Source organism: Echeneis naucrates, chromosome 13, assembly GCF_900963305.1.
Source record: "Echeneis naucrates chromosome 13, fEcheNa1.1, whole genome shotgun sequence".
NCBI classification, from domain to species: domain Eukaryota; kingdom Metazoa; phylum Chordata; class Actinopteri; order Carangiformes; family Echeneidae; genus Echeneis; species Echeneis naucrates.
In genome coordinates this window covers 18,426,098-18,449,889 of record NC_042523.1, presented here as the reverse complement: position 1 = coordinate 18,449,889, position 23,792 = coordinate 18,426,098, and the positions used below count along the sequence as shown (strand labels likewise).

Here is a 23,792-nt window from a genome sequence, read left to right as displayed (position 1 = left end):
AGGCATGGGGTGGGGGGTAAAAATGGGGGTAATTAGTATTTCTTCTCAGTTGGAACACAGCATGTAGCGCAGCAGAGGAAATATGGCATTTACATTGATCTCTCTTCTTCATAATGCTTACTGGGAGGATGCTCTAGTTGCCTAAGCCAAAGCCTTCAGCAAAAGTCATGAACTTTAAATTTAAATGGAATGAATGTCAATATTAAAATATCCATCATTCTATAAGAGACAAAATCGGCTTTTTGGCTTCATATATTCATTTCCACGTAGATTTAAAGTAGTATAAGAAAACTGGTGGCTATATGTAGCTTTCTGTGATAGACACAGAACAAGGCTTTTCAAAGGGTGCCAGGTCGTTTTTCAAAGTTAAAACATGTAAACATAGTTGACAGGCCTCCGAAATGCACCAAAACGTTAACTTTTTGTATTTATGTATTCAAGATTTGAATATGAAAGCAAGCTGATTTCTGCAGTAATGTACATTAGAAGTTGTAACAACTTGATACATTATTGTTTTTGCTAAATTGGTATTTCCACCGTAAACTCCCCTATTTTGTTCTTTCCATGAATGCAAGAGTGCTCACTGCTAAGCCACAAAACAATGAGTCAGTTCCTATTTAGTTTTTTAAAGGATCAAGGATTTGACCCAACCCCTTCTCTTTCTCATTCATTTGAACTTGAACATGAAAGCAGCTCTGATTATACCAATATTCAGTATTTTCATTATTCCATCTACTATTAGTCCAAACTAAAGGTTTAAAAGGAGTCAGTCCTGACTTGGTTCTTTCAGTCCAAAGTATAAACAGACAGGAAGGACCCCCATATTTCCCTTAAAATCCAATGACAGAGTTAGAAGACGTCAGAGTCGACACTTACAATTGCAGGTTGAAAGGGACCGATCTTTGGAGAGAGTGACGGAGGCTGGCGTTGGTGTGGGGATATATATATACATTCACATCTAGGCCCAGTCTATAGAAGCAGGATTCAGACTTCTCATTGGCTGTGAGCTGTTTGGTGCAGGGTCAAAGGTCATGCAGCTTATCTGTGTCCAAGCCATGCTGACTCGGCTGCCTGTTTTGTTGTCCAGCTCCATTGTGGGGGACCGGGGACAGTCACTGCCATCAGCAAAAAGTTTGCTTGCCTCCACACACACACAGTAAGTTTTCCAACCATTGCAATCGCAGCCTGATCCTCATCTTCTGTCTAAATTAGTTTTCAGTGATTTTATGCTTCCCTTCAGTCATGCTGACTGGTTCTTTGTGATTTATTTTGACTTTCACCTCCATATCCTCTTTCTTTCTTTTGATGCTTGCTGCAGCAAGCTCAAGCCTTTGAGCCCTGTGTGTGTAATGTGCTGACTGCAGGAAAGGCATCCATCTCTCTATTGTTTAGACAGGCCTGTGTGAGACACTCAGTTTTGCATTATAGGCTGTATCCATGCATCCACATCTCCACAAGGCCACCAGTACACTCATATCAGAGGCGCGTATGTGAGTTTGCGTGCATGCACAGTGGAATTCCTAGCACTCCCAGATTATTTTCTTCTAATAAAAACGGAAGATAAACACGTGACCAGGCTACAAATATTTCAAGATGAGGAAAAATATGCAAACGTAATTAAAATATACAGATATTATCTGAAATGTTGTAATAGTTGGTTTTACATGTCATGCTCATGTGGCCTTTTAAATTCTAGTAGACAGACTGTCAGAATGTTTTGATATCCAGCAGATAGGATTTTATTGGTTTTAAATGCAGCTGTTAGTGGTGACAAGTCTGTGCAGAGTGGACCTTTAAAAGGATCATAATTTCATAAGAAAATAACCCATTGGAATCGTCATCTTTTGTTTTTGCCAGTACAAAGGCAGTAACTATGCAACAAAACCTGTTTGATCCATTTTAGACGTTTACAGAGACAGCTACCTCAGTTTCTGTCTGACCAGAATTATTTCGTCATTCTGAGAAAATTTTATACATTATCTAAAAGATTTGTGCCTTTTCTTGGTTTGAGTTTGAATCACAGAACACAACGTTTGGAAGATGAAAAGGAGTGATGCTTTCACTTCATGTGCATTTTGTTCTTTATAAGCTTCTAAATCCTGCACAGCAGAACACCTCCCTCTCCACTGAAGGGTTTATTTTTGGTCAGCGGGCTCTCCCTATCTGTCTGAAGTGTTTTTTGTTTTTTTTTATATATATATATATATATATATACTATAAATTCATTTGTCTTCTCTCCTTAGGTGGAAATAAATTCATATGTAGGAGATTTTCTGAATTAAGGATTCGTTTATCACCGTCTAAATGGTTGCTATGGGTGGATGTGCTGGACGTATACATGCTTTTGTGTGAAAATCAGATTATGTGTGCATGACTGAATATGTGTACATAGTAGCGAATGAAAAGGTGAAAGGACCAAAGATGTGGGCTCAATATAGTTGGACATGAGATCAGTGGCAGAGCACAGCATTATGAGGAGAGAACTTAATGGGTGTACTTTTAAAATTCAAATGGTGCTTGTTTTTTTAGCTCTTTGTGAGTGTGTTTCTATGGCTCCAAAGCCATACTGTTCTGTTTATTGACTTTTTCCTCTGATTTTATGTCACATTCAAACATCATTTTTAATGTTTTTCTTAAGGCACCAGTGTCACTGCAAGAATATGCCCATGCAGGGTGACCTTTTTCCTGGACCAGGAAGTGCCAGGACTTGGTCCGGCCCACTGCTCATGGACCATTTGGATCTTGTGCTTATCTGCACTGGGCACGGTGCCCTGCGTCCAGTCCCAAACCAGCAAACTAAAGCCCAGCAGCTCAGTGCTGAACAATGACAGGACCAGCAATGTGCTGACTCCTGCCCTGACCCAAAGGCCCGGCTGCTCCTCGGTACCAGCATGTATAAATAGGCCTGTTGACTCCGGGGGTCAGGACGTGGTTTTTGTGAAGCCCCCCTGTGAGCACTGAACAGCTATTCTTTGGGGCCAGTCAGGTAAGCTGTCCATCTCAATCCATTCAGTCTACAGTCAGCTTTCTACCGACCATTGTCACTTTACATGCTTGTGTCATGTGTCTTTATTGATTCTGCTGAGCCACATGAATGTATGCCATGCAAATGCTTGGACATACATTGTGTCTGCATCAATAGCTGTGAGCTGTTAGCCATATTCAAGGAAAACCCAAACTGATGACATAACTGGTCACATGCTCTGGCATACAGGCCTGATTCTCTCTAATTAATTATTTAGTGTGCTCTAACAACAGATATTACACTTTCAAATCTATTTCAGAAACAGTTATAAATGTTAGAGTAATAAAGGGACAGTTTTGGTTTCTAACAAAGAGGTGTCATTCAAACATAGCTCAGTTTCGTGCGGAGATGACAGGTTGTGTTATATTGTGCACAGTTTTTCTTCATTTGCCTTAAAATGTAATCATCCCTGTTGTCTGCTCTGAAGGAAAATCATCATTGACATACACAGTAGCATGGCTTTGACTAATCCAAACCCACTGGGACCATGGAAGGTGAGTTTTGTCATCAATGATTATGAAAAGCAGATTGTTTGTTAATTTAATGCCTGGCCTGATAATGTTGATGATGTGTGTGTGTGTCTGTACACACATCAGTGTGTGTGTGTGGCATGCTACATGTATGCATTTATGTCCTCTCCAGATCACAGTTTATGACCAGGAGAACTTCCAGGGCAAGCGTCTGGAGTTTACTTCAGCCTGCCAGAACATTATGGAGTGTGGTGTTGACAACATCCGCTCCCTGAAGGTCGAGTGTGGAGCGTAAGTCACAAAAGATTTTACACATGTGAAAATGATGCCATGACCATGGGCATGGAAAATATCTACCTAATATCTCATAATGGGCCTGTTTTATGAATATCCCACTGATCCAACAATGGTGTGCCCAATGTTGTCCATATGTGCATCCATTTGTTGGGGACAGCTGGGCAGGATATGAGCACTCCAGTTTCTGTGGACAGCAGTTTGTGCTGGAGAGAGGCGAGTATCCTCACTGGGACTCCTGGAGTGGCAGCAACGCCTACCACATTGAAAGGATGATGTCCTTCCGCCCCATCAGCTCTGCTGTGAGTGTGCATCTCAGATCAGCAGCTTCTGTTTCCCTCTATCCGACCTCTCATTTGTCTTCAGAAAAGATTCAGAGACAAAAGCTCACAATTAAGTCATCAAATTGACTCGTTTGGGTTTACAGCCTTTACTGGTGAGGTGTGCCTTAAGAGTGATCTGTGACAGCTGCCGATTAAAATGGGTTTGGTTCGATTACTTTGCACACTTACCACCGGTATCTTCCTGCATGTGCATCACTGAACAATTACAGTACAACCAGTGTTGTTTTTTTGTGTGAATAACTGTTCTTTTGTGATTGCATGCCTCATACACAGAACCACAAGGAGTCCAAGATGGTGTTGTTTGAGAAGGAGAACTTCATGGGACGCCAGTGGGAGATAAATGATGACTACCCCTCACTGCAGGCCATGGGCTGGAGCAACAATGAGATTGGATCCATGCAAGTTCAGAGCGGAGCGTAAGTGTTTACCCATGCTCTCAGATGGTTTAATGGATTGTCACCCACGTGGCACAGTAATCAAAACCTTGGCATGAAATAAATTTAACACAGGACAGCATTGCTGATTGAATATTCATTAATATGCTGATTTCTGCTGCAGAAAACTATATTTCATAATTCTTACACTGCTATCTACAGTGTAAAAATGGCAGGCTTACTTGAACATTCAAGCATTCAAATTAGTCATTGCAACTTAATTCATTATCAAATATACATTCTGGTTAGTGGTTACATTTAAAGTACACAACTGTGCGTAGTTTTTTATTTTTCAGGTTTAACTTTATTGCTGCTATGGCCCCTTGGTTTTCCCACTTGGAGTCAAGGAAGTTTATCCTGTCTTATTTCGTGTTTTACTCTTATGACAGAATCTAAAAAATGAAGGACTTATTTAATTAAAAGCCTATTTGTAACATTTACGGTAAATCGTTGTTTTCCTCTCCTCCTCCAGTTGGGTGTGCTACCAGTTTCCCGGTTACCGTGGTTACCAGTACATCATGGAGTGTGATCGTCACAGTGGCGGGTACAAACACTACAGAGAGTGGGGCTCCCATGCTCAGTCCTTCCAGGTGCAGTCGCTGCGCCGAATCCAGCAATGAGACCCGCAGCCTCATCTCCTAACCTCCCACTCTTTACCTCCTCCACCTTCTCCCCTTCCTTTCCCTCCCTTCACCTAGTCATTCCAGCACCTTTTGGTGCTCTACTATCAAGATGTTTACAGCACTTTTCTTTTGTTCTTTGCCAAATAAAAGTAAAGAGAAATGATGGAAAGCATTGAGGAGAGAGAAAAACTGCCACTGAAGTGAAGCTCCTGACTGACGGCCCCCTGAGGAGAGAAGAGGAGGGCTCATGGCAACAGCAGTATGTTGTTGCCACTCAAAATAACTGCTCCTCATACGTGTGGGTAAACCCGGTGCTGTTAGTAATCAGTAAAGAAAGAATGGGCAACTTAAAATAAACAGAAATACGAGAATCTGCTGCTAACCTCAATGGTGCTCAGTTGTGATTATTTTTTCTTTGCTTTTATGAAGTTTTGTGTTGCAGTACACTGACACCAAGACCAAATGACTATTCCATTTCCAACCAAGAGATGCTTTGTTCCTTTGACATGTTGGTTTATATAAACTGTTATCTCATGCTTCATACTATGAATCTAACAAGAATATTTACATAAAAAAATATGTGTACTTTTTTAAGGTATGAAAATAATGCACACATAATCATTTCCAACACCTAATCTAGTGCAACGGGGTGATTATTGCAAGTAACTGCCTGGTACATATCATTATTATTATAATTATCATTATCATAAAACAGGATAAACACATCCATCCACGTCCAACAAGTCTTTCGAAATGCAAACAAATTAAATATGTTGCTCTTGGTCCACCCATTTAGCCAGCAAATGGTACGTGATATGATGATACCACCTGTTTAATCTGACTAAACACAGACAACCTGTCACTTAACTGTATAATTCAGTAAGTCTTTCTATGCACAAAATAAACTTCACAAGGGAGACTTTCTGTTGCCCTTATACTCCCCGTGTGGCTTGTTTTGAGATTTTAATGATGCATGACAATTCAATATCCCCCAAGAAACCAGTTTTAAATCAGAAAATTTTATTTAAGCCCATTTTTGTACTGAAACAGAATATATATCAATAAGAACTTTGGAAAAAACACATACTGCCTTTTATTTATTGTAGAATGGACACAGGCATAAATTATCATGATAGATAGATAAAATATAACCTAGTTATAAAGTTATAAAGTCTCTATTTCAATGTATATATAATTTTTTTTTTCCATTTTATTTTTAACTCATTTTGTCTTCCCCTTGTCCTTGTATGTTTTGCACATACCTGGCAAAAAAAACCAAAACAAAACAAAACAATTCCTGGTTCTGAATCTGTTTAAATTAAGGTCGCACTCGGCCGGTCCACCTTAAAAGTCCACGTCACCGCCGTAGCCCCGCCCCGGTGAGGTGAGAGGAAGCGGACGGAAACAGACAGGCCGGACTGGCGGTGACAGCACGAAGACGAAGCTGTGGAGGCAAAGTGCCGAGAAAATAACCGACCACCTCCGTCCGCCCGTCCGTCCGTCCGTCCTGGGCAGAATTTGGCAAAGTGCGGATGTTGTAGGGAGAGGATAAACATCGACATGGTTCACTCCTGGGGCCGTCCGTCGACGACGCTGAAACTATGGCTCCCACTTTTCTTTCTTCTTGTGTCTCTCGGTGACGCCAGCTCGCGCCGGACGCGACGCCTCGGCTCCTCCGCCGCGGAGGAAACGGCGGAAACTTACGACAAATACTACAATTATGTCGAGCTAACCGGACTTTTGCGGGCTTTGGCCCAGAAGTACCCCCACATAGCCAACCTGTCGAGCGTGGGTCAGTCTGCGGAGGGCAGGGAGCTCTGGGTGATGCGGATCACCGAGGACCCCAACGGAGACTCCCCGGGGAAACCCAAATTTAAATACGTAGGAAACATGCACGGAGACGAGACCGTGTCCAGGCAGGTGTTGGTGTATCTGGTGGAGCACCTGCTGGGTAAATACGGAGAGGAGCCCCGGATCGGCCAGCTGATCAACACCACGGATATTTACATCATGCCCAGCATGAACCCGGACGGCTTTGAGAGGTCCGTGGAGGGGGACTGCATTGGCGAAAACGGGGGTCGGAATAATGCCAAAAACATGGACCTCAACAGGAGCTTTCCCGACCAGTTTGACGGCACCTTCGTGTCCCCAGGGGATGTACCCGAGGTCATGGCTGTGATCAGGTGGATTCAAGAGAAAAAGTGAGTTTGGAGTCTGAATTCTTCAGTTAACGTCACTTCCGTCATTGACACTTTGTGGTCAATGTTAAATGTGGAGGATTTGGAGATTGACAAACTTTTTTCTTTTCTTTTTTTGCCTTTGAACAGCTCAGTTTTGTGCCTTCTTCTGGTTTAACCTCAGGGGCAGCATTAGTCAACTGGTAGGAGATTACTTGGCAACCAGTTTGATAAATTATTTGTTTATTGGCTATTATTGGCATACACAAATATAACAAGACATCATGTTGACCACGATGACATTGTGGTGGATAATTTTATTCATTTTCAAAGACTACATGAGTAAGTCAAAAATAAATATTGGCAGGCTGAAGCTGAACTGATAGAGTCCTTATGCTATTACTGCAATATTTCAAAGCATATAAATCTTTGCTAATGGCTGATTAATTCATCAGAGGCTGGCAAGTATTTTTGTCAATGAGTGACTCAGTTCTCCCTTTCCTTCTCCATGAGAGCCTCAGGGAGCATTGATGAAAGTCACAAAAAAGTCAAGAATGCCTGGTGTTGTGGGAAACCATAATGGCATGATGCAGAAGACTGAGGTTTATCGGAGGCTCGTGTCAACTCTCCATGCACATTCAGACGGTTAAAGTGTTTCTGGCTGTCTCAAGGCTGCTCTGCAGAAAGGGGGCTGAGATAACCTGCAGCTGATTCTCTCCTCTGAACTTTCTAATGGTTGAAGTTTACTTTAAACATGTGCTCGCATGAACACTGACGCGAATGTCAAAGCGGAAGTTTACAATCCTTGTTCCATATTAAAATGTGTTCTGAAATGATTTGAACATAACCTTAAACGTGTGCGCCAAAATCTGTCATTGTCTCCCTAGATTCGTGTTGTCAGGGAACCTACATGGTGGCACAGTGGTTGCCAGTTACCCTTTTGATGACTCAGCCCTTCACAAGCAGCAGGGCCAGTATTCCCAGTCAGCAGACGACAATCTGTTTCGCTTCTTGGCTCTCGTGTATTCCCAGAACCACCCAGTGATGAAGACCGGTGAGCCCAACTGCCCAGATTCTCCGGAGGAAACTTTTTCGGACGGGATCACCAATGGGGCGCAGTGGTATGATGTGTCTGGTAAGATGGTTCTCTCTCTATCTGTCTCATTTTTTTTTTTTTTTGTGACTACATCTGTGAGAACATTAGAGGGTGATTTATTCAGTCATTGCTTTTTATCGTAGCACTTAAAATCTATCCTAAAAGTATTTCTAACAAGAGACTGACCCGTGGTTGATATCATCAGTGAGAAGTCATGAATGTATTGCTGCGTGTTTGGCCAAGGACAAGATTCAGCCTGTTTTAGGACGCTCACTCAGGAAGTAATTATCTCAATGCCTTTGCACTTGGTTTGTTACAACTTAAGCTACAAAAGATGATATTTTTGGACAGAGTGCATTCAGGCGATAGTAAAAGCTGAAATAGTTTGGCAACAAAAGCTGCTTAGAGTCCAGTTACTGTGGGAGCTTTTTACATCTCCTTTTGCTGTATTGTATGACTTGGAGATTGTTTAAAGAATTACATACTGCGGAATAGAATCATCTGATTCTTCTTGCTTCACGTTGATAATAGGTAATGGCCCAATTTCAGTCTCAGTATTTTCATCTAGTGAAATATTAGAAGAATGGCCAGATTTTAGGTTTTCCCAGTGCCAAAAAGCAGTTTGTACATCTGCTCAGGTGCTTCACTTGTCTTGTTTTTCTGCCAAAGCATGTTATTACTGAAAGTGTTCGAGCAGTAAAGGGTTTACCTTTGCACTTTTCTGATATGACAGTTTACTCTGAGCAAGTTAAATCCTAATGGTCAGACGGTTAAATCTTATTTGTCTAAAATACACTGCATATTTATCTTCTCTGAAGGAATGCCTTTTCTAGTTACAGTAAAGTCATTGTGTTTTGTTTCCCCAATGGATGCAGAAACAGGAATTTCTATTGTTTTGGAAGAAACTTGACTTGCATACTCTACTTTTTTTTGCGGTTTGTGGTGTAAAGAGATGATGATGCAAGTGTTTCTTGCAAGTGTGCTTCAGATTACTGCACTGTTTTTTGTGTTGAAATGTACTTTGTTGTACGCCTTTCAATCTGTGATGTTCAGCAGATTAGTATTCGTTTGACTCTGTCATATTTTTTTGCTTGAGTGTCACAACTAGTGCCTCTTTTAATTTAGACTTTTTCAACACAATATCTTAGGCAGCCCTGGTTGATAGAAGTGTGCTTTACTTCTAGTGATATAAAGTAGTATATGGTTGTTTAAACCATATATGGAGGTGAATTCATTCACCTGTCTGAATTTAATTTAACTGCATTGCCCCATAGCCTTTGGTTTTGCATTAATTTACATTTTCAGGATCCCCGCACAAACAAGATAGTATTTGTTGCTATTACAACTCACATTAAGTTTGGTATGGCATACCATCTGTTCACCACCACACTTTTTAGTGAGAGTAATAGTTTGCTTTTACTTACATTTGCTTTGAGCAACGAGGAAGAGAGTGAGTCATGACTTTTTTTTTTTTTTAGGGAGAGATAACATCATATCTTACCGATTTCTCAGCTTAACCTGAAAAGACTAGTGTGCAGAAAAACAAAGCTCTGGCTGCTGCACAAAGCAGTTATAAAAGCTTTCAGCAGCAGCACTGTTTACAGTGCTCAATGTAAATAGAAAGTGAGGACTGTAAAACAGCTAAAAAGACAATGCTTCTGTCTGTCTGACGTGTCTCAGTCGACTAAATGTCAGAGCTAAAACTGGGCTAATGTCAGATGATGGACAGGGTCAGGACTTCGAACGATGTAATGAGTGATGCAGGTGAAGCAACAGGACAAGTCTTGACATAACAATTCATCAAAATTCTACTCTTTTACTTTAAATTTTCTATGTTGAGTAAAGCAGAAAACTAAAACGATGTCCACTTTATGTTGTTGTTTATTCATAGTCTTCTGTGTGAGCGGCTCAAAGCCCAACAGCTCAGGTTTATTGTAAAACTAAATGTGTTAAAATATACATGTCACTGCCTATGGACCTACAAGGGACCAAGAGTATGTAATTTTACTGTATGAAAATGAAGTTCTATTGGTACGATAATCCGAGGGTGTTGTCCCTGATCATGCTGCGTCACTGATCTGCTGATAGCCATGTGGAGTCACGTCTCTCTTGTTTGTTTTTCTTCTTAGATTATCCCTTTAAATGCTTTACTTAAAAAAGGGGCACACAATTTTTTTTGTCCATCACACCTTACATTATAAACACCACAGTTCCTTACACAGAGACAGAAAGCACAGCCTGTAGCACTGACTCTGGCTCTATTGTCTTGCCTATGGTTTCCTGCTAAGTTTAGTGCATGTCATTGGATCCGGTACTTATGCAGGATATTTAAGTTTAGAGCTGTGCAAGACTATCTGCCTTTGTCTCACACAGTCGGATCGTAGATGATGTTTACTAAAAGAAATGTGACAAAGACATTGGTATATGATTACGTTTAAACTCTAAATTAAAATCACTTAGCGCAGAACAAATATTCCCTAACGGGGCTTTGTGGCTTTTGTCATGCTGTTACTGTTGATAAATGTAGGATCAGTAACAGTTGAACGTAGGGTAGGTTTTATTTGCTCATAATTAGCAGGTATGATACTTCAAAGATTCATTTGGCTTGGTTGACATAGTAGCCTGCAGCCACCATAGGGGGTAAATCCTCCAATGAATCACTCCAACACCCCACCCACATTCAAAATAAGTTCTGAAGACATGTTGGTCCATTGAGAAACACAACTGAAAAACACGTCTGGTTAACGCTTGCCAAGTTTCAGACAGCTGCATAGTAGTTACTTGACTGAGCGTGGCCTAGAAAAATGGGAGTTTGTGGTGTATATTTGGTTGCATATTTTCATTTGCTCTCAGAGCCAAGCCATGCATGACATCACAGATTTTGGTTTTCATCTTTGTTAAAAACTATTAACTGAATATAGATGTCTGAGGATTTTGGGAAATGGTCAGCAGAAGTAGTAGTATTATCACAGATGTTTAGTGAAATTGAGTCCAAGGAATTAAAAAAGTTTCCTAAAAGCACTGAATGAAGTGGCATGTGTGGCTCTTTGTTTTTTTTGTGGTGGTGTGGATTTTGTTTCTCAATCATTCATTCTGCTGAAGTTATTTATCGGTGTTTGGTGTGTGAGCCTTTTCATTTTGACTGTTGCAAAGTAGCAAACACTGCTGTTTGATTGGGTTCCTGCGGCCACCCAGCATGCAGTCATGGCAACCCTCCAGCCAGGGAGCTGCTGGCTGCCTGCGGTTGATCCAAAGGGACACACATCTGAACACCTTGCCCTGTGCTTTTTACTGTTTGCCTTAGTGGATGGCCACTGGGCTGATGAACTGCAGATGTCATGGCTTTTTGATCTTTAAATTTATGGGCAGAGATGAAGGCCGACTCAAAACAGGCCTGGCTTGGGACTAATGGGTGTCAAATTAACTGAAACAAAGGATTTAGTTCAAAAATATTGATTCACCTGTGTTGTTAAAATAAATTCTTGTATTTATATACATGGCTGTCTTTGATATGGTATGTAATTTGATGTGTTATGTCATTTCCAAATTTTGTAAGGTGTCTCTGGTTTGTTATCCAGGAGGGATGCAGGACTACAACTACCTCTATGGAAACTGTCTGGAGATCACCATGGAGCTGAGCTGCTGCAAATATCCTCTTGCTGCTGAACTTCGTAAGGAATGGGACATGAACAGAGAATCTCTCATAGCCTACATGGAAAAGGTAGAGAGGATTAATCATCAGTACCATATATTACATTTCAAACTTTAAGCATAATGCCACAGTCAAACCTTCTTTGAGACCTTTGTCATATAATTTCTCCAGTTCATCAAATCGTCCAAGGTATTCACAATAATGCCATCTTCCAGATTCATATAGGTGTTCGTGGATATGTGAAAGAGGCTGTTAATGGTAGTGCTCTCACCAGTGCCAGCATTGTGGTTGCTGGCATACTCCATAACTTGACCACTGGAATGTATGGGGACTATTATCGTCTCCTGCTTCCAGGAACATATAACATCACAGCTGTTGCCCCAGGGTGAGTAGTTACAATGAACTGCTTTCACAAAGCAGGTTTTCAGCAATAGCTACATCTCTCTTTTAAATTTTTTTTTGACAGCCACAAAGTAATTGCTGCTGGTTGTTTGTTGATTGCTGCAAAATTAGAACAATGATGAGACACATTTTGAAATCCGGTTCTTCAAGGCTATTAGACACTAGAGCTGAGTCTCAAGGTTACAGCACAGTTAAGGCGTAGTTTCCTTCTCTTGAGAGTTAGACAAAAGGTCTTTGTTAGTGAGGAGAAGGAAAATGTAAACATAAAAAGCTCTTGACTGACTTCTTGGTCGTGAAGGAAGTGCTCAAGCAAATTTTTTTTTCATTGAAGCTGTGACATCTAATTTTGCTGCTTACTAATGATTTTAATGTGTTCTTTTTCTCCAAAGGTACATATCAGCGACAGTCCACAGTGTTCAGGTCATGGAAGGCAAAGCCACAGAACTAAACTTCACCTTGGCACCAGTGGCCAGTGAGGTTGAAAGTAGCAGCACTCCATCCTCCATGCCACCCACCAGTCATCCAAACAATTCCACCGCCACAACCAAGCCCTCTGATCATACCATTACTCTCCCTGACGGGACCAAAAATAGCCCTGGTGTACTTCCACCTGAACACCAGCCCATCCAGCCACAGGAATTTCGTCACCACAACTACGCAGACATGGAACTCTTCTTGCGCAAATACAATAGCGAGTTTCCCTCCATTACCCATCTTTACTCTGTTGGTCACTCTGTGGAAGCCCGCGAGCTCTGGGTGATGATCATCTCAGACAACCCCACTGTACATGAGCATGGTATGTGTCACAGGATCACAGCGTTAATGATGCATTAAAAGATCTTTCGATAACTGTTGAAATGATTTTCTGCTTATATCTTGGTATAATCTGTTTAGATATATATATATATATATATATATATATATATATTTATTTATTTATTTATTTATTTTCTCCCTGTTTCCTGTCTTTCCATACCAGGTGAACCAGAGTTTAAGTATGTGGCCAACATGCATGGTAATGAAGTGGTGGGTCGGGAGTTGTTGCTCAATCTCATTGAATACCTGTGCCGTAACTATGGTACTGACCTGGAGGTCACGAAATTGGTCAACAACACCCGCATTCATATCATGCCATCTATGAACCCTGATGGCTATGAGGCAGCTATTGAAGGTAAGACAGAGGGGGACACAGTTGCACAATAAATAGTGACCACTTTGGCAACAGCAATGTAACACAAACTGCACAGCATGAATTTAAGACCTGTGACATTATGGAACCTATTACAGGATACATGTCAGGTTTCTTTGGAGCAAAGCTGTAACATGATAGGAATGAAACAGTAACTTGATCATTTGACTAACATCCATTTAGTTTGTGCTACTATCAATTTTTTAGTTACAGTAAAAAAAACACAGCTAGCAGGAGCTATGGAGAAGATGGAAATTAAGCAGTACATGTCTAGAGGTGGGAACATTTTATGGTTAAAGATGTAGATAACCGCAGTTGACTCATCTTTATTACCTATTTCCTCACAGGTGATGTAAAGGGCTACAAAGGACGCAACAACAGCAACAATTTTGACCTGAATCGCAATTTCCCAGACCAATTTACCACCATCACAGACCCCAGACAGCCAGAAACTATAGCTGTGATGAACTGGCTGAAGAGCATCCCCTTTGTCTTGTCAGCCAATCTCCATGGAGGCACGGTGCTATTTTGTGCTTTGAGTGCCAAAGATTGGTGCCAAACAACCTTTTAATATTTAACATTGTTTGCCTAGTATTTATTATATTTATTCATGATAAAATAAAACATTCTTATTTTTATGACTTCATTTTATGCTATTTATTACGTGTGTTTTCAGTTTTATCCTGTTTTATCTAAAAGAGTTGTAACTATCTTCAGTAAATCTGAATGGGGTTGATTCTATATGTCAGCCAACTGTGCAGACTGAAGTTTATTTCAACCATAAATTTAGGTGAGTTTGGTGTTTTCTATTGTCTTAACCTTCTGTTGTGGAATTCAGGTTCGTTGGTGGTGAACTACCCCTATGACGACGACAAAGAGGGAACAACTCAGTACAGCCAGTCACCTGACGACAAAGTCTTTCAGCAAGTGTCCAGAGCTTACTCACAGGTAAGTGGACACTGTGTTGTTGCGACTGACTCAGGTTGGGAGAATGACTGCTTGTGATTTCACCTTGCTATTAAAAACTAAATTTGTAGTTACAGTGCCAAGGGAAGTCATGGGGTTTTTGTGAAATCACAGCACAGCCAACGTTGGAAAACTTGATGACAACAGCACTCATTGTTGACCTCTAACTCATGTGTTTTTGTGCATGCAGGAGAATCCTCTGATGCACAATGGACATCCTTGTGAGGAACTGTACCGTGACGAATATTTTGAGGATGGCATCACCAATGGTGCCAACTGGTACAATGTTCCTGGTATGGCAAAATCCCTCACTCATCACATTTATGTTTCCCATAAGAGATCAGTCAAATTAACCTTTTTATAGTTGCTTTTCTGTGTGATTTTTAGTTCTTTCACATAATCTTGAAGTTGTTTAGCTGTGGAGAATAATCTTATTTGGTGAACTCAGACTTTTTTTTTTTTTTTTTTTTAATTTCCTAAAAGAACAATACCATCGATTTTATGCAGAGCTTGCACATATTTATTGTATATTGTATGGAGAACTTAAAAAAGTAACAGAAAATTGTGTGCTAAATTCTACTCTGTTTTGTACAAACATGATATGTCCCATAATCATAAAATCATCAAACTTTAGGCTTCAAGTGAAACCTTAAAATTTCAGATGGAGTTTAAAGGAGCATTTTTTTTTTTCAGGTGGCATGCAGGACTGGAACTATTTGAACACCAATTGCTTTGAGGTCACCATTGAGTTAGGTTGCATCAAGTACCCTATGGCAAACGACTTGCCTAAATACTGGGAACAAAACCGAAAAGCCTTACTTCATTTTATACACCAGGTGAAAAAACACAAAGTTCAACATCACTCTGATCTTAATTTTTATTGTCACTCACTTTTGCAGCTACTCATGCTCATGTGATCCTTTCTGTAGGTCCACACTGGAATAAAGGGCACAGTGTCTGACATGAATGATGGTACAGGAATTCCCAATGCCACCATTTCTGTGGCTGACATAGACCACAACATCACCTCAGCCCATACCGGAGACTACTGGAGAATACTAGTGCCCGGCACTTACTCTATCACAGTTTCTGCACATGGGTAAGATTTGAGGAACTGCATCACAAACAAATACTGTACAGCTTCTGACAAAAGATTCACATTACTTGGTGAGATTTCAAGTGCTCTTAACTTTTAAATAACTTTTTTTTTCTGTTGTCCAGATATACGCCTCTGAGAACCTATGCCACAGTCTCGCAAGACAGCGTGGAATTGGTGGATTTCAGACTGACACGTTTACATTCAGACTCAAAAGGCCAGGCTCAAAATGGCCTTCAACCCACTCAGAACCCATCGGAGAAGGAGTTCCAGAGCTTAATCAAGGAACTCTCTCTGGGCCAGGGTTTGGAGAAGTTGGTCAGGATCACAGCCACAGACAGCAGCTTCCGTTATCAACGCTACAAAGAATTGTCCGGCTTCATGAGGGGCCTCACACTTAACTTTCCCAAAATTACATCTTTGCGAGGGTAGGTGGGATTTGTCTTCCCTCAAGCTTTTAAACTAACCTGTCCTCCATTAATTGTTTTGCATCATACATCTGTGCTACTGTTTTAACTTAGAAAATGTAATAATATAGACATCAATTTTGGTTATTTGTCTAGTTTGGGCCGGAGTGTAGAGTTTCGAACATTGTGGGCTCTAGAAATCTCCAACAAACCAAGGGAGGCTGAACCATCTGAACCCAAGATTCGCTTTGTAGCAGGGATCCATGGCAATGCTCCAGTGGGCACAGAGCTGCTGCTAGAGTTTGCTGCTTTCTTATGTATCAACTATGGCAAGAACCCAGCCATCACCAGGGTGAGTTTTTGTTAATTTAGTTAGTCATGAAGTGCAGTTTTTGAAGGCCTAGATTTTTAAACTATACTGTTTATGTATCTACTGAAGACAATTCAAGTAAAAACAATTCATTTTGACTTACTCCATTTTGCTTTTCTAGTTGATCAATGAGACCAGGATTGTCATTGTTCCCTCCATCAACCCAGATGGACGGGAACAGGCTGTTGAGAAGCAGTGCAACTCCACCCAGGGCTTGACCAATGCTCATGGCAAAGATCTGGACACAGACTTCTTTGGTCAGTTGTATGGGCTTGGGTAACTCCTACTGAAAGATAAAAACAAAAGAAGATGACCATGAAAAAAAAATGTATGATCTTTTTCAGTTTTCTGCACATGATCTCTCATTTTAGGCAATGCATCACAACGTGTCGTTGAGGCCCAACCTGAGACCAGAGCAATGATGGACATGATCCTAGACAAGGGCTACACTCTCTCTGTAGCCCTTGATGGAGGCGCCCTTGTAGCTACCTACCCATATGACAAGCCTGTCCAGTCTGGTAACATATCACACACTGTTCAGTTACCTACTCAAAGAATCTGCCTTGTTAAGTTATTTAACTTGATGATTGCCTATAAATACTCTTTTGCTATTTTGGTCATGTGAGTTGGTAAATTGATTATTAACCACTCTGCAGTTTGCTAAGAGTAGGATGAATGATATATAAAATATGCCTGTAAGCTTTTATTTTGCGTCTTTTTAGTTGAAAACGAGGGCACATTGAAGTACTTGGCGAGTGTTTATGCCAACAACCACCCCAAGATGCACCTTGGGGACACTGGATGTTCGAATAATGGACAGAGTATGTAGTTGGGCTACCATAAATAAATTGGAATAGCCAATGTCTGATGGCTAATGGAATTTTTCTGTCACTCAGTGGGCAACATCCCAGATGGAGTTATGAGGGCAGCCGAGAGACAAAGTCACATGGGGAGTATGAAAGTAAGTCTTTCCACCACAGTCTCTGATAGTGGTTAGGTTATTGGCCATGATGCCACCAAAAGGTAGAATTTGAAATCTAAATCTGAAAATGCACATTTCAAGTTTCAGCTCTGATATCCTGAATGTAAGTTAGTAGATATTTGTCAAATCATGTGACTAAGCCAAGTGTGGCCAAGCCTTCTTCAGTACTGTGCTGTGCGTCATCTCACATCTACATGTTTTCCAAGGATTTCAGTATGGACTTTGGCCACTGCCCAGAAATCACAGTGTATACTGGCTGCTGTTTGTTCCCCCCTGCTGAGCAGCTGGCCAAACTGTGGGCTGAGAATAAGAAGGCTCTTCTAAGCATGTTGGTGGAGGTAGGATGCAAAATCAGCCCTTAATGGAGAAGTATAATCAATTGAGCATTCATTTCTTACACCAATGCATTCATTTCAAACAAGATTTTTTTTTTTATAAAGTCTTGAAGCAATATGAATATTTTAAATTAGAAAGTACCTAGGTTTAAGGAAGTGTTTTGATTGCATAAATATAAGGCTCTACAGTTATACTGTAGGCTTAGGTGATTACTTTTGAGTATGATTCATTCCATTGTCATCAGCCTCTGTTTCTACCCCATCCAGGTCCATAAAGGGGTGCGTGGCGTGGTGAGGGATAAGAGTGGAAAGCCTATTGTTGGGGCCATCATTGTACTGAATGGGGGTGTGAGAGTCTTTAGTGCAGAGGGTGGGTACTTCCATGCACTGTTGGCTCCTGGAAACCACAACATTGAAGCTGTTGCTGATGGCTACCAACAACAACGGCAAGAGGTACACAGTTACATATAGACAAGGAATTATTATCCTTTAGAAAGATGAACGTGATGGGGGGGGAAAGCATTATGGTGTAGTAAGTTTACCATTACAGTTGTATCAAATATCCGGGGAGAGTCACATATCTAAAGTCCATCAGTCTATTATTTTTAGAGAGGGTTTTTGAGAGGGTTACTAATTAGGCCAATGGTAATCAAGGAACATTTTCAAACTGTTTTTTAAAACACAATAGTAATTTCAATTCTGTATATGTATCTTAGTTTTATGTTCAAGAAAAGGAACTGGTTTAGTCAGTTCAAATAATTGCTAGTGAGATCAGTGCTGAGTAAAACAAAAGACTTAAGTCTAGCTTTGACTGAGTATAGATTTTTATGATAGGAACAGCTGGCAAGCAGAAGTCAATTCAGCTCCAGTTGTAACCACATGCACTATATTGTGCAGGTGATGCACAAATGCAATACTTCTTACAGTGCAGTAAAACATTTCAGAAGCTGATATTCCCAAAAACAAAGAAGTATGTGGACTGAGCACAAAAGCCGATGTTTCAAAAGTGGCAAACATTGTCAAGCAGCTGATGAAAAGGAACTCTTAAAAATGTAAATCTGACTTCACATAAACATGTTCAAAAATACATTTGAAATATGAATTTGTTCCACACTGTGTGATTAAAGGTAACAAAAATTAATGATATAGAGCAACAAAAACCAAGACCCCCCCCCCCCAAAAAAAAAACAAACACTCTGCATCTTCAAGTCTTTGGGAGGAACTTATTGTGGTTCCCCTTTACTGTCCACATCTATGAAGGGTGTAGGGCGGAGCAAACAAAATCTCTCTAGCACCTCCACCCTTCCATTTGGCTGCTCTGAAATTTGAAGCGTTGGGTAGGCTAGCTCTTCAAACAGATGATCCTTTATGTCACACCCCAGCTGCAAACTGTATGCTGTGAGGGCCCCACAAGGACTAAAGAGCAGAGGATCCACCACTGAATGATATATCTGCTGGTACTCTGGTATCATGAAGCCGTGGATCATCAGAGGCTCTGGATGACTAGCTGGCATGTTATTGGGTGTTTTCTCTTCTGCAGAGAGGGCTCCATTGCAGCTAGGAAGTCTTAGATCTGGGAGAACAGCAGCATTCCTTATGTACCTGTCATCCAGGGGTCTCTGGGGGTGTTCACTCTGCTCACACGCAAAGTCAAGATCACGACTTGGGGCCAACGTGGATGTCCTCACCTTAATAGCCTCCCCATATTTCTTAGGACACCGAATACACCGCCTTAGTCCATAGGGACGCATCTCATTGCTCTGGGTAGTAAAGTTTAAGTGGATATTTGTCTTAGTCCCAAAAAAACCTCCAATCATAATGAAAAAGGGAAAGCAATTAGGACCAAGGGGTACACTTACTCTTTGGATGTATGTCAGACCATCCCACTGAATCATATCTGACACCACATTGTTGGAAATCCTTTCCTTACTTTAGAAACTATTTCCCCCATATTTTAAACTGGAACAAGTAAGTGAGAGATTGTTGTAATTTATTTCTCAGAAGATAGCTGAGTAATTTAGAATTTTTATGAGCCAGTCTTTAAATTCCATTTAGACGTACAAGACAACCTGCAGCAGATTATACTAAGCAGTCACACCTGCAGATGAGACTTGCTAATGAAGTGCTCGAAGCCCCATTTCTGTGTGGGGGGTTGCAACAGACAGCTAAATGCTCTTTACTTGAATATCAACAAACAGCTATGATGGATGAGAAGATGAGGTAGAGCTTGATAGTTTCTCTTGTTTCATTTTGGTTGTTGTTTGGGAAATGTTATTGAAGGAGTGAAATTAGTAGAAAAACAACTAAAACAAAACTAATCTTAATTATTCAAATGTGACATCCCACTAATGAACTTTTAAAATAAAAAAATGTCTAAAAAATCTAATTCTATCTTGATTATTATGGCCATATTGAGAAAAAGTTCAACTCGAAGTAAGCAGGTATTAGATTCAGCTTCTTGACAAAGAAACCTTAGAAGCGTTACTGTTATAAATGATTGTCCTGACATTCACAAAACTTTGACTGTGTGCCTGGATAGCTCTGAAGTTTACTCAAGTATTTTTGCTGTGTTCCAGGTGGTGGTGTCCTCCTTTGAAGCTGCTAGCTCAATCATCATTGAGTTTGATATGGATAACAGTATCTTTGGTCTGCCACGGGAGTTTGTAGTGGCCAGTGCAGGTAAGCATCTCGTATCCATTTGCGTCTTTCTTAATACAATAATAAGTGGCATTGCAATCTGTAGATTTTTTTTTTGTTTTTTTTTTGTTTCATGGTTTTGATATTGCTAGCAATTGTACTTTGTAGTCTTCTTTTGTGCAACACTGTTCCTGACAAATGTTTGCAAATCAAACTTCTTTAAATGATTTATAGTTTATCAGTCTTGTCCGTAACACAGATGACACATGCACTAGCTGTCTCTTTTGAAATGCTGTTTTAAAAAAAAAAAAAAAAAACAAAACTGCAAAACTCTGTCTTTCTGTAAGCAGGTTAATTCAACAATCTTTGTCTGCTCAGTTATAAAAATTGGAAATGTTTAAAGCTGTGTATATGCAGAAATTCTGAGGTGTGTATTTCCCTTAATCCCTGCAGCAGCCTCAATGACAGCTTTGGTGGTGACAGCATGCATTATCTGGTGCGTTTGTGCGGCGAAGTCCAACCGTCAGAAGGATGGTTTCCACCGTTTGCGACAGCACCGTGATGATTATGACGATGAGATCAGGCTCACTTCTATGGGCTCTAAGAAGTCCCTGCTCGCCCACGAGTTTCAGGACGAGAGCGAAAGTGATGAAGAGACACTGTATGCCAACAAAATCTGAAAACGATTGCACCAATTTGGCACAGTATTTTTGTTTTGATTTTTCCCTTAAATTAAACCTCTGACCAATAAGGAACAGGTCGAACTTTGGGCAGCATCTCTCTTTCTTCATGACTGAGATGCATAAGCGATAGATGATTTGTTCTCTTATACCAACAAGCTCTGAGCACTCACTTCTGGTCTCACAGTTATTAGTGCAACTTGATACTTAAGACCGTCATGCTGGTGTCTGGACTGAAGGGCTCTTTTTTTAATTTAATTTAATTTTTTTTTTTGTGCTGCATCCCTGCTTGACTGGTTAAATAAAAGGACAGACAGCTGGTGACAAATAGGGATGGAGGAGGAAATGTTTTGGTCCACTGTGGCTCTCATCCGTCCTTTTGCAGTCCAGCTTTTGTTTCAAAGCCATTCAAGAATGCTCTTGAAGACCACTACATGTCCTGCACAGCTAATAGGCCAGGCCTTTAAGTCCAAATAAACTCTTGTCAATGGATGCGCAATGAATGCCAGATTGAATTGTTTAATGTCCCCACTGATATGTAACATCACCTTGTAGTTCCTCGAGATAGGAACTTAGAAATTATGTTTCTATGAGTTAAGACCGCATTGCCACAATGAAGTGTCTGAGCCTTTGGGAGACTTAATCCAATTCTGTGCCTTGGTGTCTGTAAAGTTTACAGTCTGGTCAGGCTGTAGTATGTGACAGACAGCAGCAAAGTAGTGAATAGATAATACTTAGTCCAAGTTGAAATTAAATCCATCCTAAACTCAGGTGGTAGGAAAAGAGAAATTATGACACAATAGCTGAACTCCAGTGTTGCACAGTTCTGGAGCTAACTTCAGCCTGGCTGACCTGGATTTAGTACTAGAGGATGTTTCCAAATTGTAACGTGAGCTTCTCAAAAGCTTTAAAGCATCAGGGAGAATCTGTTACAAAGTGTAATTGAAAACCTTCTGTGAGTGTAGGGAGCGCGTTGATAAATGCCCAGAGGTCACTTGCACTAAGACAGTTGTCCCATATGACTGATCAAGTAAGACTATTAATCTATGAATAGGCAATCTTGAAAAGAATGTATTTTTGTCCTTTTTTGATTGAATGTTTGTTGGATTGTTTGTACATGGAGGTTTTGTGAGATTTGCTTTAAGATTTGCTTGTCATACGGAAACTGCTCCTTTTGCACAATTATCTTGTTGTGCATTGTTAATATTATTTCACTCTAAGGAGTATGTTCTTTTTCTTTGTGTGTTTTCCCCACTTTTCAGTACTTTGAAGACACAAACCATAGCAGCTTTGTCCGTCCATAATGATCAATGTCTACAAGTTGGTTGCAAATATTTTCTAAACTCATTGTAATATAAAGATCAGCTCATTAATTTGACTGAGACTTCCATGTAATGTTGCCGATGTGCTGCTGGAGATGGTACGCTTGTTAATGACACTGAAAAAGAGGCTGAATTGTAGGCTGGTTTGCAATGTTAAGTCTCATTTCTGTAATATGTTAAAGGAAGTAATTGGACAAACCAAGGAAGCACATTTATGTGCAGACATGCAACTAAACAGGAGCGTTACTAGAAGAAAAAGTGAGACCTCTGCCTGACTAATCTTGTACTCTACTATCCAGAACAGCATAAAGTTTCACTTAGAGCATCTTCTAATAATTCAGGTGAACTGCCAAAAACCAAAAGAATGTGGTTTTCCTTACAGTAGAAATCCATGTATAACTATTCCTAACTGAATTGAACTCATCACACCACTATCATGTGGCTCTTGATTTGGGAATGCTATGCATGTTTTTCATCACATAACTTGAAGAGCTTGCTGATGAATTTGCCTTTATTTCCAGCTGAAGATATTCTTTCTCTTTTTAACAAATGCAGCTGTCAGTAAGGATAAACCTGATATCTGTATAGGGAGACAGTTTTGTATATTTTTTTTTTTTTTTTTTTTTCCTAAACTGTCTGTGAATGTGTGTATGATTTTTGAAAGTTGAATATGTGTCAGGGTCATGTAATGTTGGTGTGAAGATTTTATATGAACTGGAATCAACTAAATAAGGTTTGCCAATTGTGAGTGGGGAAAATAAGTGGAATTCATTTTAACTGAATTTACACGACAAAACCTTTCAAAAAACGTCTGTAATCATGACATGCTAACATGCACAAAAAACACAATGAAATAAAACTTCTCACAGTACATATCCTGTTTGTGTGTTTTGTGTTTTTGGCACTTGCATTTTCTGGTACTTAAACAACTGTGCATGAGTGAATAATAAAAGGAGTTCACCAGAACAGAAACTACACCAATAAGATTGTTTTTTCTGATTAAATGATTTTCTCAACTTTTACAAAATATACAGGGTTTTTTTGTTTTGTTTTTTTAACTCCCCCCCCCCAAAAAAAAACCAACAAAAAAAAGAAAAACAGCAAAAAACTGTGTTATTGCTTCATCCCTAGAGGCTTTTTGTGCAATGTGGGTCAGGACTGCTCATCGTGTCTGATGCTCCAGGAATGCAGAACATCCTGATTACATGACATGCACTGGATCCTCCGGGCTGTTGTAACATTTTCAGCAACAAGGGACCACCACTCTTTATCTGTTTTCAGATTTCTTTTT

At 40.2% G+C, this 23,792-nt stretch overlaps 2 protein-coding genes across 2 annotated transcripts; both read left to right on the top strand.

Annotated features, from left to right (window-relative positions):
* The first annotated feature begins 3,480 nt into the window (after nucleotides 1–3,480).
* On the top strand, nucleotides 3,481–5,187 carry cryba1a (crystallin, beta A1a). The gene is made up of 5 exons (XM_029517798.1): nucleotides 3,481–3,519; nucleotides 3,668–3,786; nucleotides 3,950–4,091; nucleotides 4,407–4,549; nucleotides 5,040–5,187. Exons 1-5 carry the CDS (start codon nucleotides 3,481–3,483, stop codon nucleotides 5,185–5,187), a joined length of 591 nt encoding a protein of 196 aa, XP_029373658.1.
* A 1,393-nt stretch (nucleotides 5,188–6,580) lies between these two features.
* Nucleotides 6,581–23,366, top strand: cpda (carboxypeptidase D, a). The gene is made up of 21 exons (XM_029517234.1): nucleotides 6,581–7,391; nucleotides 8,255–8,502; nucleotides 12,042–12,184; nucleotides 12,331–12,500; nucleotides 12,907–13,313; nucleotides 13,497–13,688; nucleotides 14,054–14,221; nucleotides 14,545–14,654; nucleotides 14,863–14,965; nucleotides 15,366–15,508; nucleotides 15,602–15,771; nucleotides 15,894–16,196; nucleotides 16,332–16,527; nucleotides 16,667–16,802; nucleotides 16,917–17,063; nucleotides 17,268–17,366; nucleotides 17,442–17,506; nucleotides 17,734–17,865; nucleotides 18,130–18,315; nucleotides 20,439–20,541; nucleotides 20,953–23,366. The coding sequence occupies exons 1-21, from the start codon at nucleotides 6,751–6,753 to the stop codon at nucleotides 21,177–21,179; spliced, it is 4,089 nt and encodes a 1,362-aa protein (XP_029373094.1). The 5' UTR covers nucleotides 6,581–6,750; the 3' UTR covers nucleotides 21,180–23,366.
* The last annotated feature ends 426 nt before the right edge of the window (nucleotides 23,367–23,792 follow it).

Bases quoted from the DNA above. Each gene is read 5' to 3' on its own strand.
- cryba1a (XM_029517798.1), top strand. From the start codon at position 3,481: ATGGCTTTGACTAATCCAAACCCACTGGGACCATGGAAG. The intron at 3,520-3,667 runs GTGAGTTTTGTC...TGTCCTCTCCAG, and splicing joins ACCCACTGGGACCATGGAAG to ATCACAGTTTATGACCAGGA. The intron at 3,787-3,949 runs GTAAGTCACAAA...TGTTGGGGACAG, and splicing joins CTGAAGGTCGAGTGTGGAGC to CTGGGCAGGATATGAGCACT.
- cpda (XM_029517234.1), top strand. From the start codon at position 6,751: ATGGTTCACTCCTGGGGCCGTCCGTCGACGACGCTGAAACTATGGCTC. The intron at 15,772-15,893 runs GTAAGATTTGAG...TCTGTTGTCCAG, and splicing joins ATCACAGTTTCTGCACATGG to ATATACGCCTCTGAGAACCT. The intron at 17,866-18,129 runs GTAGGATGCAAA...TACCCCATCCAG, and splicing joins TTCTAAGCATGTTGGTGGAG to GTCCATAAAGGGGTGCGTGG.